Raw genomic sequence first — 17,964 nt, 5'->3', positions numbered from 1 at the left:
GACATGGGAGCTCGGACATGTGTCACCGGTTTCTTCTGTTTGATGCACGGACACTGCCGGGTGACATAGGCTTCGATGTCTCGCCTCATGTATGGCCAGTAGAACCGTTGCCTCGCCAGGCTGAGAACTCTTTCTACCCCGACATGCCCCATGTCATCATGCAGATGTTTTAGGACCAGGGATTTGAAGCTAGCTGGTAAGACTAGTTGGCGCTTTTCTGCAGTCTTACGATACAGAACTCCGTCTTCTAAGCTCAGCTTTGTCCACTCATGCATCATTTTCCTTGCCGGACCTCTCACATTCCGTCTCATGTCATCTGTCAGCTTTTGATCTGAGTCTTTCATTTTCATGATCTCACCTATCGCAGGATCTGCTCTTTGAGCCCTTTGTAGTTCATCCAAATTGATGGGCGTGACCATTTCTTGGATTACTGGTTCAAGCTGGTCACCTTGCGCTAAAACCAGAGCAGCGATCCATGCGACATCTCCATGCTTGCCTGCTCCACATCCCTCCCAAGTAGCGGCAACAGCTTCTTTGGAGAGCTCTTTTGTACATTCAGTGACGTATCTGTCAATGTCAAGGGGACTCCTCGACAGGGTGTCTGCGTCAACATTTACTTTGCCAGGTCTGTACCTTATATCAAACCTGAAATCTGATAGCTCTCCCACCCATCTGAACCCAACCGCATTCAACTTGGCGGTACTCATGACATAAGTTAAGGGATTGTTGTCTGTGTAGATGGTAAAATACGGGGCATAGAACAAGTAATCCCTGAACTTCTCGCAGACAGCCCACTTGAGGGCGAGAAACTCAAGCTTGCCCGAGTGGAGTCTGTAATTCTTTTCAGCCGGTGTCAGTGTTCGGGAGCCGTATCCAATCACTCTTAGCTTCCCACTCTGATGTTGGTAGAGAACGGCCCCAAGTCCTTTATCAGATGCGTCTGTATGAAGGACGAAGGGAAGCTCAAAATCCGGGTAGGCAAGTACAGGGGGGTTTACCAACATATCAATCAACTTACACAGGGCACCCTGGTGCTTCTCTGCCCACTCAACTGGTGTTTTGGATGGTAACTGTGCGCCTTTCCCCTTCTGTCCTGTAACCTTCCCCAGAAGATGCTCCTCTTTGGTTTTCTTGGGTTGCAAAAGCTCATAGATGGGTTTTGCTATTCTCGAGAAATCCTGGATATATGAGCGATAGTAACTCAGGAACCCAGCAATCCTCCTCACATCTCCCACTGTGGCAGGTGTCTCCTTTTTCAGGGCGTACACTGCCTCGAGATCTTTTGGGTCAATGCGTACTCCTTCAGCTGACACTAAGCGCCCAACATACCTCACTTCTCTTTTAAATAGGTCACATTTTGTCGGCCGGAGTTTGACTCCGTAGTTCTGCAGGGCTCTCAAGACTTTCCTCAGCCCTTCCACATGTTCCTCAAAAGTCTTGGCGTAGCACAAGATGTCATCCAAGTATGGAATGCAGCACTCATCCCGAAGGGGAGCCAGCATTTCTTCCATACTGCGTTGGAATGCAGCAGGTGCGTTGGTAAGACCGAAGGGAATTCGCACCCATTCATAAAGGCCCCAGGGGGTGATGAATGCAGTCAGATGGCGGGATCCTTCTGCTATAAAGCCCTGGTGATAGGCTTTTCCCTGGTCCAAAATGGAGAACCAGTTGTACCCTCCCAAGGTGTCAATGAGGTCCTGGATTCTTGGTAATGGGTGGCGATCAGGTACTGTGCGCTGGTTCAGGAGACGGTAGTCGATACAGAGCCTTAGGGAGCCATCCTTTTTCCGCACACAAACTATTGGCGCAGAGTAAGGGGATCTAGACTTTACAATCCATCCTCTTGCCAAGAGGTCCTCAATATACTCTTTAACCTCCTTATAGAGGGGTTTTGGAATTGAGGTGTACGATTTCTGAATTGGGGTTGTGTCTTTGAGTGTTATTGTCATTTCCAAGCTGGGAATGCACCCCATGTCATTCTCATCACGTGCAAAAGCCCCTGACTCTTCCCTTAACATTTTCTTGGCCACAGATTGTTGGTCTTCAGTCAGGTGGCTAACATCAACAGGTGGATCCCATTCCTGTGTTGCTTGATCTTCACCGCACTGCTGGGGTATTTGAGATACATCAGAGTCGACATCTTGAGTCACTTTGGGCTCATTGAGGTTTGGTAAGTCAGTTTGTACGACTCCTGCTATTGGTTCAATAGTTCCAAGGGCTGCTCTGCCGGTGAGGGTCACATCATGCTTAGTGTGGTTGCCAATAGGTACTTTGACATATGGGACTCTGGCATCACAAACTGTGAGGAGGCTGTTGCCAATATCAAGCTGTTGCAGTTGTGGGTTGCTCTCAGTTGGTTCAAAGAGCACGAGGGGGTTGGACATGTCAACTGTAGAGGAGACTTTACACTTAACATACTTAACTTGACCAGCCGGGATTACTACATCATACAGGCCCACTTTTAGGACACTCTGGCTGACCACGTTATCACTGGTAAGCTTGGTCTGGATGAAGTTGACCAGTGCCATCGCTGTGTCATCCTGGAGGTTCATCGCGCTGCGCAGGAGGCTCACAATGGTGGGTATGAGGTTTGTACTAGCATTTGGCCCCAGTATCAGCTGTTCAATTACATTGAAACCAATCAGGGGGCAGTCCATGGGCACACTGCTTACTAAAAAGGGGACTTGTACAGTCAAGTTTGGGTCACTATTCTCTGGGAGACTCACCATCACGCCCACCCAGCCGTCGTAGGGTAATGGCTGGCCATTAACACCAAGCACACTAAGAGCCTTATCTCCAATAAGTTCTGTCAGTGGCCGGAGTTTGTGGTCAGAGAGGTAGGTTTTTGCCCACTGGCGATCAATGAGACTCACTTGTGCACCTGTGTCCAATAAACAGTCCACTGCAAAGCTATGAATGTAACACTTGATTTTACATTTTTTTCCAACAAGCTGTGCCACTCTCTCACTTGCCCCTGTGTCTGCATTTTTTGTTGGAAGGGTCGCCCAACTACTTCTGACATGAGCAAACTCTTCTGAGCACATACCTCGTGATTTTGGGTCTGGCTGTCCACTGGTTCTGGGCGTGTGTGTATCAGCAGGAGGCCAACTAGAGCTTCTGGGTTGGCTTCGTTTGAGACATCCCACTGCCCTGTGACCTGTCTCCCCACAGATAAAACAATGAGTGCATGAAGTAGCCCCACTTTCAATACACTTGGGACAGCCATACTGTTTTGCAGTTTGTCTGGGCTTCTGCTTTGGGTGTGCACACTGACAAGTGGGTTCACGAGCCTGACTGGCTGTGAGAGACTCAACCACTTTGGTCAGGGTTTCCACCTTCGCAGCCAGCTCTTCTATGACTTTATTCTTACTCTTAGATTTACAGTCAGTCATTTCAGTGTCTTTGGCAGGTTCAAGTTGAGCAGTATGAGCATGTGTTACCTTTTGTCGAGTGGAATATCCCAGTCTTCGCTGTCGCTCACTCTCTTCGCTTGACACTTTGTTCACTTGCCTTATCAAGGCTTCATCTGACACACTGTAGTCTGATAGTAGTGGCTTGAGTTCATTACGAATGTCACTATATTTTGGTAGAAGACCTTGATGAATGGTGCGTAGAAATACATTTTGGATCGTACGTGTCTCATACGCAACGTCCATGTTATCCTGCCTGGATGCAAACATGACTTTCTGCTTCAGTCCAATCATCCTGTAGAGGAACTGTTGTGGAGTTTCATGGTCATGTTGCTTAGTGCTCAACAATTCCTGAAATAACTCACTCCCACTCTTCTCACTCAGGTGTGAACGTAGTAAGCTTTTGAGTTCAATGAGGGTCAAGTCATCTTTACTGATCAACATGTCCTTAAACTGTCCAGGCTTGATAATACGGAGCACACCTTGAATGATCTCTCCCTCTGTGTGCTTCACCTTGAGCCCCTCCTCAATCTGCTTACACAGTCCATGGTAGCTAATGTCAGATGCAATGTCCCCAACCTGACCACCATGTACTTTAAACTCTCTGCGTTGCAAAAATGGCAGGTCTCTTAGGGAAACCATGTGATCAGGCTTAGATTGTCGCATGTCTGTGGTGGAACGGCTGTTTGTCACGCTCTCAGCTCGAGGCTGGAGTGACTGTGTAATAGTGGGGGTGGGTGTGTCTTGTGTTGCAGATGTCACTTGTAAATCTGCTAACTTTTTACCAAGTGCCTCGTAGTTAGCCTTTAGCATTTCATACTCTGTTATTTGTGGATTAACAGACTCAAGAGGCAATATAGCTGAGGTAAGTACATCACTCTGTTCCGGGTGCTTAAGTGTTGTGAGAGTAACAACATTTTCCTCTGAGACTACAGGGTGAGATACTTCAGCGGCATGACTATCAATGAGATGAATAATAGCATCTTTCAACAGCAGTAGGTGTGAAAACCCCTGATCCTCTAAGTCAAGCAATGTCTTACAGCGTAGATAAGCACAAACATAATCAAAACAACTTTCCTCATCACCACGTCTTACACTTGCGGGGTCCACATCAGGTACTGGTGTGATGTTTGTAGCAATCTGGAAGAGTTCCTCTGCTGTCAGTGCATAAAGACTCTTTCTGATCTGCCAAGCCAGTTCTTTTCTTTCACTGTCCTCCATTCTGTGTCTTTTGGCTAGCAACTCCTCACAGTGCAGTCAGCTCAAACACGCAGCCCGTCACCTCTCCAGCAGGGGTTCCCCTCCTCGACACAGGTCCCGCTGCTGCCTCAGTTGCACGTCTGCTGTTCCAACACGCCTGCCCTGTGATGGCTGTCTCTGGTTCGTTGATTAAAGGATCAGCAGTCACCCACGTAGCATGCTGATCCCCGTACGGGCCACCAAAATTATGTTACAGGCCTTCGATGGGGTCTGTTTTTAAACTGTTTTTTTAACAGAAAAGCAGAGACAGGAGACATCAGTTGCGTTCGGTCTGCAGGCTCTTCCTCGTCTGATTTATTAACAGAGTTTAACAACGTCCTTTTCTTTTCATTTAGACACACACATTTCGCTTTTAACAACACAAACATTCAATTAGGTCCATTGCTCAAACCCTTTTGGTTACCTTGCACTCTCACAAGAATAAACTTACAAAATAATCATTGTATATGAACGTCCTTATTTACAATAAATCTGTAACCAATTTTACTGCATTTCAGCATCAAAACATTTCTGTGCAGCACCACTAACACTGCAATTAACCCGCTTATGTCACCTTTATACTTTTCTTATACTTTAACAGATTCAAACAATATATTACATTTGTAACCAATAAACAAAAATATTCTTCCCTTGCTCACAAACAGTTCACAATCATCCACAAACAGTATACATCAGACTATTTACATTTGACACATAAGAACTGGGTAGGTCCTAATCAACTGTAACTTCCAATAATGTCAGGATAAACGAAGTGTCTAAGAGCTCCATTTGTCACAAAATAAAACAGGTAATAAGACCAGCTGCCTATTTAGACTACGAGTGAAATGGCGGCTGCCATTACAAATGGCGGTATAGTTAGCTTTCTCTCAATCAGTGAAAACACACTCTCTCACAACATTTGCGGTCTTTAAACTAAGACAGAAAAAGGTTTCTTGCCTTTATATGTACATTGTGGTGAGCAAACTTGAACTACTGACCTGTTTTTTTAACAGAAAAGCAGAGACAGGAGACATCAGTTGCGTTCGGTCTGCAGGCTCTTCCTCGTCTGAGGCCGAGACGCGTTGCAACAGCCTATCGCACTCACCACTATCTCCCCCTTGTGGCAATGCCACGCAATTACATTGTCCATAACGCTAAATGAAAAGTGCAATACCACCATAAAATCAGGTCTTTTACATCAAAAACAATTCACAACAAAATTACAATTGTGACCATACACTTGTGGGCGTCACAGTTTCATTGTCATTGTTATCTTCATCCATCCATTCTCTTCTCTCTTCCCCTCTCTTCTCTTCTGCTTATCCTTGTCAGGGTCGCGAGGGAGGAGGGGGGCAAGAGGCAGAGTACACCCTGGACAGGTCACCAGTCTGTTGCAGGGCTAACACATAGAGACAGGCAACCATTCACACTCACATTCACACGTATTATCATTCTTTTTATTATTATTAGTAGTAGTGGTGGTGTTCCTTGCAAAAAAAACACCCTATGGGCGGTTTTTGTCAGACCTGTGGTTCTTCACTTATGTATTAAAAGAAAGACATTTATGTTAATTTATAATATTCTTTCGAGCATCATTATATGACTGTACATTAATAAACACCAAAGAAAATAATTAATATATAAAATAAATACATCTATTTATTAATCATTTGTTTGGTTTAATGCAGAATGAATAATAGGAATAGACACGTGTATATACACTATAACTATTAGAGTAAGATGATGATGATGATGATGATGATGATTATTATTACCATTTCTAATGGCTACCAGGTAACCCAATGCAGAGCAGTTAAGCCAAGGCCATCTTTTATATACAGTCTATTCACTTAACAAGTGTGTGTCAGTGTGACACCAGCAGGTCCACTACAAGCATCTTTTCGCGATGTGTCACTGTGTAAATGTGGTGACCAAAGACATGTCCAGTGTAATTCACAGCAAAGTGATATTGACTATCTATAGAAGGGAGGGCAGTGTGAAGAAGTGGCCTGTTGCATGGAAGGACATGTTTCTTCCTGAAAAACACTTAGTCCACAATCACCACTTGTGATTTCATTAAGAAACTGTCAGTGTCAGGGACACTAATCAATACAAGTATGAGTGTATGTAGTCGTAGAAAGAGCAGGATTACCTGTCGCATGTCAGACAACATTTCAACTTGTCTCCATAGAATAACGAAGACTGAGGCCCAGAGACTTTCTTCAGCACAGACAAAACGAAGCAAAAACAAACAGGAACAAGCGGATCGTGCTATCATTCAAAGACATTGTTCACCTAAAGTCATTTTATAGTAATAACTAATCTGTTATGCTCGGGCTACCGCAGCATTGTACACTTTATTTTCAGTTGTTAAGCACTTATGTAAATTCACGTTATGTAAATTAGGCTCTTTATTGCTACCAGCAACTGAAAACATTACTCAGGATGCTAATTCAAACTAGCTGGAAAGACAAGCAAAATAATGTGATACACAAACCCCGTGTAGAGACCATTACTTTAAAAGTCTCTGTGCTTTTAGGCTGATTCAGATAACGGCGGAAACTAAAAGATGTGTGTGTGTACGTTTGGTGTGTGTGCAGCTGTCCTGTGGCCCAAAGACAGACACGCACTTACCGATGGTCATTTCAGTGTAACGTTTCACCAGTTTGAGGTTCCAAACCATAATTAGCTCTGCTATAGAAATGAGTATATAAACCAGCTTTAGGTTTTGGTTCACTGGTTCACATCACTGGAGGAAAGTTATTCAAACTGAAAACTATTGCTTTAACTGCCAGAAAACAGAAATGGTTGAATCACTGTTCTGTATGGTTTTCAAAGATTTTTTCTTTCTTTTTCATTCACTGTTAAAGTAGTTCTGATGTGCATATATGCAGCTCTGGAAATGATTCTGAATCAGTGACCTGTGATTTTGCTGTTCTAAGTAAAGCTGGGAAGACTTTGAATCTCTGTTTTTGCTTTGTGCTTTTTCACATTGCCTGTTTGATTTACTAGAATATTGAGTGTCTTGAGGTGTAGACAGGATTTAATTTCACTCTTTACACTGAGAGCATCTGCTGAGTCACATATGAGTAATGTTACCACTCTATAAGCTGCAAGCACAACACTGACATATGTTAGAAAAACATTCGCCTAAATGTTCAGCTGATATACACCCACCAGCCACTTTATTAGGTCCAGCTGTTCAACAGCTTGCTTATTTAAGTCAGCCAATCATATGTGATTCAGAACATGATATGTTTGCAGGTGCCAGCGAGGCTGTCTGAGTATTGCAGCTGATCTGAGGGGATTTTCCCACACAGAAAGGACAGGCTCTCCTCTGCAAGTCCTGCAAGGTGACTGAAAGTCTCCTCCATCCCCATATTGACTCACCTGTCTGATGGCGGACAGTAGCTTTCCGTAGCAGAACACAATCACCAGGAAGGGCACGATGAGGCAGAATATAAACAGACAGATGATGTAAGAGATGTTATTTGCTGTCTTGGCTGTCCAATCAACAGAGCAGGTGGTCCCAGGTCCCTCTGGGCCGTAGTGGCTCCAGCCGAAGAGCGGCGGCAGGGTCCAGATAAGTGAGTACGCCCAGGACATGATGATGCCAAGGGAGATTTTACGGTAGTTGGAGGAGTCCGCCTCAGTGGGAGCCATCATAGTGCTGTAGCGCTCATAGGAGAGGACAGCCAGAGAGATGAGGGACACAATGCCTAGAGCACAGAAATACAAAGGTAGGCATTATATGCACATGTGGTACAGACACATATGGTATTTCCCCCTTACTATTCAGATCATTAAAGTCTTTTTAGTTAGTTTGATGTTAATTAAAGAAAGATAACCAGAGTAAATATATAATGCAGTTTTTAAATTAGGATTTCGTTTAGTAAGGGAAAAAGTTTCCAATCCTACCCGACCCTGTGTGAAACGTAATCTAGTAAATGGTTGTGCCACCCACGGCAGCAAGAACTGCAATCAAGAGTTTGTGATAACTGGGAGTGAGTCTTCCACATCGCTGTGGAAGAATTTTGATCCACTGTTCTTCGGTTCAGCCACACTGGAGACTTTTTTTAACAGCGTGTTTAAGGTCATCCATAAGCATCTGAATCTGACTTGAGTTGGGATTTTGACAAGGCCACTTCACAACCTTCATTTTGCTTTTGTTCTTTGTTTTCTCTTTTTCTTTTTTTGAGACATTCAAAGGTGGACTTGCTGCTGTGTTTCGGATCATTACTCTGCTGTATAAACCAACTGCTCTTGAGCTTCAGGAAATGAACCGATGGCTGGATATTCTCCATCCGGAATTTCTTTGCAGTGAGCAGAATTCATGGTCCCATCATTTAGAGCAAGTCACCCAGAAGCAGCCCCAGACCATCACACTAGCATCACCATGCTTGACTTTTCAGATGGTGTTTTTTTTTTTTAATGAAATGCTGTGCTAGTTTTACACCAGATGGTGAAAGTTCAACTTTTTTCTCCCCAGTCCACAGAATATTTTCCAGAAAGTTTTGGGGATCATCAAGACGTTTGTGCAAATGTGAGACGAGCCTTTGTGTCCTTTTTGGTCAACAGTGGTTTTCTCCTTTAAACTCTCCATGGATGCCATTTTTGCCCAGTCTCTTTCTTTTTGTTGAATCATGAACTCTGGCCTTAACTGAGTGAAGTGAGCCCTACAGAAGTTTAGATGTTGTTCTGGATTCTTTTGTGGCCTCATGGATGAGTCGTCGATGCACTCTTGGAGTACTTTTGGTAGGCTGGGAAAGTTCAGAAGGTTCAGTACTTTTCTGAGTTTTCTCCATTTGTGGACCGTGGTCCAATGGAGTCCCAAATTTTAGAAATGGCTTTGTAACCCTTTCCAGACTGATAGACGGCAGTGACTTCTTTCCTTTTCCTTCATTAGCTCTTGTGTATTTAAATCTTCAGTTTGCTTCTGTTTGTTGTACTGTGTAGTCTGCTTGTTTGTTTCCTGCTCGTTCCTGCAGGGTATTTCCTGTATTCCGAGTGTACGTACTCATCTTCTATTTGTCAAATATTAAATTATATTTCATGATCTGAAACGTAAGTGTGACACATGCACAGACATACAGCAAGACTACAGACTGCTTGTTCAGTGTGCTCCTGTTGTAAGCTTGAATATAATATTTCACCTTTAATGGGATCATAAAATACAGACTGAAATGTACCGCCTGTCCAAATGTTTTTCTTCTCTAGTGAGAAAAACATGCACAGTCACTGTGATATAAAGCCTCCCAAAGACGTCCTGGCATCACAAGTGCAGCTAAAGTGAGCTTTAAAGTTTATCATAGCGTAGAAAACTATAGCAAAAGAAATCATCTTATATTTATAGTCTGGAGCCTGCAGCAAACCCACACTGCACATTATAAACAGCGGCACTACCCACGGCGTCTCAGTGCAGCACAAGACAGAAATCTCAGAAACCATTTTCATATATATGTATGTAACTGTTCAATACACAACATAATTTTAGTCTTGTCATCCTGTTCACTGGGCCATGCTTAATGACCACTTTTAATTATTATTGTTATTTTACTGTATTTTAAAAAATAAACTGTGCATGAGGTTAGGTAGAGAAAACTAAGTCAGCAGAATAGAAACAAAGTTTAGTTCTGTAGTTGAAAACTTGAGTATTTTTGTCTTGTTTATCCAAATACATTGACTTGACTACACAGTCTCTGTGGTACAGTGTGTTGTGCTTGTCTGTTTACCCCCAGATATTAAACTCAATGTGGTTTGTCCTGCACAGACTGTTAGCTCAGGGCTTTTATGAGCTCTGTTACAGCAATATTCTAAAGTCAACACAGTTTTACAACAGTCCACTTATGTTTCTGTTTGATCTGGGCTGGCTCATAAGAACCAAACCTAAAAAAAAAATTCCAGTTGTTTTTTTAATTTAAGCCAAATCTGTTACTCTCTCTCCCCCTTTTTTTCTGTGAGTTTTGACATGAAAGCCTGGTAACACCGTCCTCCCACAGCAGGTGGACGGGCTACTGTCATTTTTCAGCTGAGATCTAAAGCGGTCGTGTTTATAGCTGGGTATGATCTGTAAAATCTGCTGTAATCCAGTAGCAACGCTTTCAAAAAACTCCTTTTCTACTCCATTATGTGTTTAAATCGGTCTTTCCTCAGGCATCCTCAGATGTTTGACCTTTCCTGTGAGGAATGATTCAGTGACATGAGAGGGAAGCATTTTCTGAATTCTCTGCAAAGTTCCCAAATCTTAAGCATTACACATCATAGTGATATCTGATGAGTGTTTTTGTAATAATCACGTGCAAAACATTTTTAAAGACAGTGAGAAAAATAATTTTCTCACTGCTGATAAGAAAATAAACATCTCTCGTTATTTAAGGCAATGAAAAAAAGATGAAACTTCGTGTTTTAGTGACCATGAAATGTGCAAAGAAGATACTTCAGTTAAGCAGAATCTGATAATACAAAAGTTTTTTGAACTCATGTGGTTCATTTTATTGTTGTTTGCACATCAAATTCTGTTATAGTGTTTTCTCTGCTGCTGTGGACCACGGACTACCAAGTCATCAGCTTAGGAGAAACAATATAATAGATGTAATTTTTGTGATTATAGTGATTATAGTGATTGTAAAGGCTTCCATATTTTCGGCAGAGGAGTTTATTTCAAATAAACAAACTCTCACTGAGCAAGATTGCAATTTCTTTTTAATTCTGCCAGCTGGTGGCCATGCAGCTAAAAAAAAAAAAAGCGTATTCTCAGTTGTGAGATATGCACTGGAGAAAAGAGGAAAGTAGAATGAGAGAGAAGCAGGTGTAACAGTGAAGCTGCAACAAGCAAAGGCAGCAAAATACATGGAATCAACCACCCAAGAAAACAGACATTGCACAAGAGGGGTGAATAAGAGTGCGCAGGCAGGGTGGAGTGAGTGGGCGAGAGTGTCAGGAAAGTTTACAAGATGGCAGTGAGACCTGCTGTGATATGAGATTTGAAAATGGTGGCACTGACAAAAGACGGGGGGTGGCAGAGTCGATCATATTAATATTTTCATTATGAGTGACCATGATGGACATGATTGGAAATGAGTGCATCACAGGGAGAGCTCAGTTTGATCAGTGTGGAGAAAGGCAACGTTAAGCTGGTTTGGACATGTGCAGAGGAGGGGGAGTGGATAAATTGGCAAAAGGATGTTGAAAATGGAGCTACCAAGCGGCAGGAAAAGAGAAAGACCTCAGAGAAGATTCTTAGATGTAGTGAAGGAGGACGTGCAGAAGGTTGGTGTGACAGACAAATGCTAGGGAGAGGATGAGATGGAGGCAGATGATCCACTGTGGCAACCCCACATAAAGGGAACAGATGACAGAAGAACAGCCACAACGAAACAGCATTACAGTTTTGGATGGTTAATGGTTGGATAACCATCGCTAGAGTTTGGTGCAGCATATGTGCAGGCTTCAGATGTCTTTAAGCACTCTGCTTTAAATGGTTTTATTCTGTTCTTTTCTCTGTATGATGCCAAAGATAGGGGGTGTGATGAATACAGTCATCTCAGGAACAGCAGCCCCGCCCATCTGCTGTTCAAACCTTCTATTAGTGAAGGATAGCCAATTAGAAAAAAGTTGGCTTAAAGGGAGAGAAACGAAAAAATAAACTAGATGAGCTGACGTGCTTCACAAAGACCCAGTATGAGATTAATAATTTTAAACTGTGAAGTTTAAAATACAATAGAGTCTGACAGTAATAATATGAAAATGTAAATCAGCAGAATGGGTCACCTTTAAGAAATGTCTTTAGTTTTGAATGTACCTGAGACTGCGGCAGGACTAAAAGCTGAGCTGGCAGCCTGATGTAGCAGTATAAGGCAAGGCAAGTTTCTTTATATAGCACAATCAACAGCAAGGTGATTCAAAGTGTTTTACAGGGACATTAAAAAACAGAAACAAATTAAAAACCATGATTTAAAATGAAAAAGAAAGAGTACATTTTGAAATTTAAGCTTAAACGTGTGGATTTGGTGTTTTATTCAAATGCAGCCGAGAATAGGGGAGTCTTCAACCTGGATTTAAATAAACTGAGTGTTTCAGCTGATCTGAGGCTTTCCGGGAGTTTGTTCCAGATATATGGAGCATAAAAGCTGAATGCAGCTTCTCCGTGTCTGATTCTGACTCTGGGAACAGATAAAAAACCGGATCCAGATGACCTGAGGGATCTGGAAGGTTCATACTGGGTCAGGAGGTCACTGATGTATTTTGGTCCTAAACCATTCAGAGCTTTATAGACCAGCATCAGAACTTTAAAGTCTATCCTCTGACGAACAGGCAGCCAGTGTAAAGACCTCAGAGCTGGACTGATGTGGTCCACTTTTTTGGTCTTAGTGAGGACTCGAGCAGCAGAGTTCTGAATGACTGCAGTTGTCTGACTGATTTTTTAGGTAGACCTGTAAAGATGCTGTTACAGTAATCAAGCCTACTAAAGATGAATGCATGGACTAGTTTTTCCAGGTCCTGTTGAGACATCAGATCTTTTATCCTTGAAATATTCTTGAGATGATAGTAAGATAATTTTGTTATTGTCTTAATGTGTTTTTCTAAGTTTAGGTCTGCATCCATCACCACTACTGGTTTGTGGTTTTTAGGTATATTGAAGTTCTCTGGTGACCTGTAATCATTTTTCTTTGGCTCCAAAGACTATTACTTCAGTTTTGTTTTTGTTTAGCTGGAGAAAATTGTGGCACAACCAGTCATTAATTTCCTCAATGCATTTACCAAGAGCCTGTACAGGGCCTTGGTCTCCTGGTGACATTGTGATGTATATTTGTGTGTCATCTGCATAGCTGTGATAGTTTATTTTGTTGTTCTTTATAATCTGTGCCAGTGGGAGCATGTAAATGTTAAACAGAAGGGGTCCCAAGATGGAACCTTGGGGAACTCCACATGTGATACTTGTCTGCTCAGATGTGAAGTTACCTATTGATACAAAGTATTTCCTTTTTTCTAAGTATGTTTTGAACCAGTTTAGTACAGTTCCTGAAAGACCTGCCCAGTTCTCCAGTCGTTTGAGTAATATGTTGTGGTCAACTGTGTCAAATGCTGCACTGAGATCCAGTAAAACTAAGACTGACATTTTTCCACTGTCTGTATTCAGACATATGTCATTGAACACTTTGGTCAGAGCGGTTTCAGTGCTGTGGTTCTGTCTAAAACCTGACTGGAAGGCATCATAGCAGTTATTCTGTTTTAAGAAGTAACTCAGCTGTTGAGAAACTGCTTTTTCAATGATCTTACTTAAAAATGGGAGATTTGAGATCGGCCTGTAGTTGTTCATTTGTGTCTTGTCAAGATTGTCCTTTTTCAGTATAGGTTTTATTACACCAGTTTTTAGTGGTTCTGGAAACACACCTGACATTAAAGAAAGGTTGATGATCTGTAACAGGTCTGACTCCAAAGTCTTTGAGACCTTTTTGAAAAGACTTGTTGGCAGGACGTCTAAACAGCAAGAGGAGGAGTTCAGTTGACCCAAGATGTCCTCCAGGTCTTTGCTGTTAATAGGGTGTGGCGGAGGCGTGGCCCCGGGCGCAGCTGCAGGGGAGGAGTGGAGCAGAAGGCTCAACAGGGCGGCGCCGCGAGGCCGGTAAGAACAGCTGATGGTGTTTATGTACTGATGATGGTCTCCCTCCGCTGTGTTTATAGTGAGACGGGGAGGAGCGGCCAGGAGAGATCAGCTGGGCTCGTGAGCTGTCAGGCTGTGCGACTGATTCAGCTGTCAAAACTAACAGTGACAAATAAATGTGGAAGTTGGCAGTACATACCTGCGTGTGCGTGTATTTGTGCCTGGTGTATCCCACAAGTGGTGCCGAAACCCAGGAAAGTGCTGGTGGGGGAATGTCCGACCCACAGGCCGCGCCACCCGCCCAGCCCCTGCAATTCTTGGCGCAGATGCTAGCGGAGATGGCGACGATGAGCCGGGATCAGGCGGCCGACCAGCGTGCCCACCTGGCCGCGCTGTGGGAGCAAACGGACCGACAGACGCAAGTTCTGGAGCGGCTGGTCGGGGCCGCTGCCACGCCGAAGCCCTCGCCACTGTCGGTGGCGGTGCCCCGGATGGGGGACGGGGACGACCCACAGGTTTTTTTGGAGACCTTCCGTGCCATGGCGGAGGCTTGCCAATGGCCACGGGAGGAGTGGGTTCTGCGGCTGCTCCCCCTGCTGTCTGGGGAGGCACAAACAGCGGCCCTGAGTCTGCCTCCGGCGTCGAGGAGCAGCTTCCCGGATGTGAGCCGGGCGGTGGTGGACAGGCTGGGGCTCACCGCCGAAGACCATCGCCGGCGGTTCCGGGCCTGTCGGCTGGCTGCAACGGACCGACCATTCGCCTGGGCCCGGCAGCTGCGCGACGCGGCGGTGCGCTGGCTGCAGCCGGGAGCATCGGAGGGCGAGACGAAGCTGGTGGACAAGGTGGTGCTGGAGCAGTTCACGGAGGGATTGCCAGCGGAGACGGCGAGATGGGTCCGGTGCCACCGGCCCGCAAGCTTGGAGGTAGCGGTGACGCTGGCGGAGGACCACCTTGCCGCTGGAGCAGGGGAGCCCGGGGACGCCGGACGGAGGCCGAACAAACAGGCCCCAGTGCCGGCCCCGAGACGCCGTGTGCCGGCACCAGGGCAGGCAGAGCGGCCGCCGGCGCTGAGCCCCACTAACCCTTTCGCGGCATTGGTGCCGTCCAGGGGAACCGAGCCGAGTGGAGCCGCCCCCGAGCCACGGAGGGCAGCACAGACGCCGGGGCCGGAGTGTTGGAAGTGCGGGCAGCCGGGACACCTGAGGAGGGAGTGTCCGCTTATGGAAGTGGGGCAGGTGTTCCGCGTTGTTGGCGCCCCAGCACCCTCCCCCGGTCCAGGAGGGACATACAGTATTCCGGTAAGGACTCGAGGGGGTATACGCCAAGCGTTGGTGGACACGGGCTGCACACAGACCCTCGTGCACCAAGGCTTGGTTCGCCCCGGGGCATTATTGGAGGCAGAATGGGTGGAGGTGAGGTGTGTTCATGGTGATGTGCACCGGTACCTCATAGTGCCGCTGCTGCTAAAATACAAGGGCCATACACATAGGGTAACGGCGGCGGTTAGCCCGCGCCTGTCGCACCCCCTGATTCTGGGTACCAATTGGCCGGGGTTTCATCAGCTACTGGGGCAGTACGCGGGGGTGCGATCACGACCGGAAGCGGGGTGTAGCGTGTGCGCAGCATTCAGCGGTGACGCGGGGTCGTCCGACACCGACTCCGGGGGGGAGGAGCCGGCGGGTCCCTCACGGGACGTCCCACCGGCCCCGGAAGTGTCCCCCATGGGTGATTTCCCACTGGAGCAGTCTCGTGACGGCACCCTACGCTCAGCCTTTGACCAAGTGATGGCTATTGATGGTCACGTGGTGCGCCCTGAGGCCGCGCAGACCTACCCGCGTTTCGTCTTATTAAATGACCGATTATATCGAGTGAGTCGTGACACTCAGACTGAGGAAACACACACCCAGTTGTTGGTGCCGCAGGGCCGCCGGGAAACACTTTTCCAGGCGGCCCACTATAACCCCATGGCAGGGCATATGGGCTACGAGAAAACTCTGGAGCGAATAACGGCCCGATTTTATTGGCCAGGCATCCGAGCGGATGTGCGCCGCTGGTGCGCGTCCTGCCCGGACTGCCAGCTTGTTAACCAGCCGGCCATACCGAGAGCGCCTCTGCGCCCTCTCCCCCTCATTGAGGTCCCGTTTGTTTGAGCGCATCGGCATGGACCTCATCGGGCCGTTTCACCGGAGTGCACGCGGTTACCGCTTTGTGTTAGTCCTGGTGGATTACGCAACGCGGTACCCGGAAGCAGTTCCGCTGCGCACCATCTCGGCTAAGAGTGTGGTGCAGGCACTGTTTCAGGTCATCTCCCGAGTCGGAATCCCGAAAGAGATACTGACTGACCAGGGCACGTCGTTTATGTCTCGTACACTGCGGGAACTGTACGAATTACTGGGCATTAAATCTATTTGGACCAGCGTCTACCACCCTCAGACTGACGGGCTGGTGGAGCGGCTGAATAAGACCTTAAAGTCCATGATTCGGAAGTTCATTAACGAGGATGAACGCAATTGGGATCACTGGCTAGACCCTCTGTTATTCGCAGTGCGGGAGGTGCCCCAGGCCTCCACGGGATTTTCTCCCTTTGAACTGCTGTTCGGCAGGAGGCCACGTGGGGTGCTCGACCTGATTAAAGAAAGCTGGGAGGACGGTCCGAGCCCCGCCAAAAATGAGATTCAGTACGTGTTGGACCTGAGAGCAAAACTCCACACTTTGGGGAGGTTGTCACGGGAGAATTTGCTCCAGGCTCAGCAGCGTCAGCAACGCCTGTATGACAGAGGGGCTAGGCTCAGGCAATTTTCACCGGGAGATAAAGTGCTTGTGTTACTCCCTACTTCCAGCTCGAAGTTGCTCGCCAAGTGACAAGGTCCCTTTGTGGTCACACGGCGAGTCGGGGACGTGGACTATGAGGTCGCTCGGTCGGACAGGGGAGGAGCCGCGCAGATTTATCACCTCAATCTCCTCAAACAGTGGCGAGAGGTCGAAACCGCTTCTCTGGTGAGCCTGGTGAAGGAGAGAGATGAGTTGGGGCCTGAGGTGCCAAATTCTATCATTCCCACCTCCCTCCCTTGTGATGACCATCTCACACAGGCCCAGAGAGCGGATGTTGTCGCGTTGCAACAGCGTTTTGCGGACGTGTTCTCCCCCCCTGCCCGGCCGGACGTCCCTCATCGAGCACCATTTCGTGACGCAGCCCGGCGTGACGGTGCGTTCACGGCCCTACAGGCTCCCGGAGCATAAGCGAAAAATCGTGCAGAGGGAATTAGCGGAAATGCTGAGGATGGGAGTAATAGAAGAGTCGCACAGCGCCTGGTGTAGCCCCATCGTTCTGGTGGCGAAGAAGGATGGGTCTATACGGTTCTGTGTCGACTATCGCAGGGTGAACGAAGTGTCACGCTTTGATGCCTACCCCATGCCTCGGGTCGACGAGCTCCTGGACCGGTTAGGCACGGCCCGCTTTTTCACGACGCTGGACTTAACCAAGGGCTATTGGCAGATTCCCTTGTCTGCCGAGGCCAGGGAGAAAACGGCCTTCTCCACTCCGTACGGTTTGTACCAGTTCGTGACACTCCCGTTCGGCCTGTTCGGGGCCCCGGCCACTTTCCAGCGTCTCATGGACCGGGTGCTGCGTCCGCACGCGGCGTATGCTGCCGCCTACCTGGATGACGTGATCATCCACAGCGACACCTGGGCGGAGCATGTGCTGCGGGT

The 17,964-nt window shown here is 46.6% G+C and overlaps 1 protein-coding gene across 3 annotated transcripts in view; it reads right to left on the bottom strand.

Annotated features, from left to right (window-relative positions):
- Positions 1-17,964, bottom strand: part of LOC101468154 (vertebrate ancient opsin) — a 92,540-nt gene that overhangs the window by 59,981 nt on the left and 14,595 nt on the right. For all 3 annotated transcript variants that reach the window (XR_013094034.1, XR_013094033.1, XM_004567193.4), the window contains exon 2: positions 8,040-8,368. Coding sequence is in view for 1 of the 3 variants with exons in the window: in XM_004567193.4 (XP_004567250.1) it covers positions 8,040-8,368 (329 nt within the window). In the remaining 2 variants the exon portion in view is untranslated. The remainder of the gene's footprint in view (positions 1-8,039; positions 8,369-17,964) is intronic.

This window comes from Maylandia zebra, linkage group LG18, assembly GCF_041146795.1.
Source record: "Maylandia zebra isolate NMK-2024a linkage group LG18, Mzebra_GT3a, whole genome shotgun sequence".
NCBI lineage: Eukaryota > Metazoa > Chordata > Actinopteri > Cichliformes > Cichlidae > Maylandia > Maylandia zebra.
Note: the sequence above shows the minus strand (reverse complement) of the source record. Positions and strands in the feature narration are given on the sequence as shown.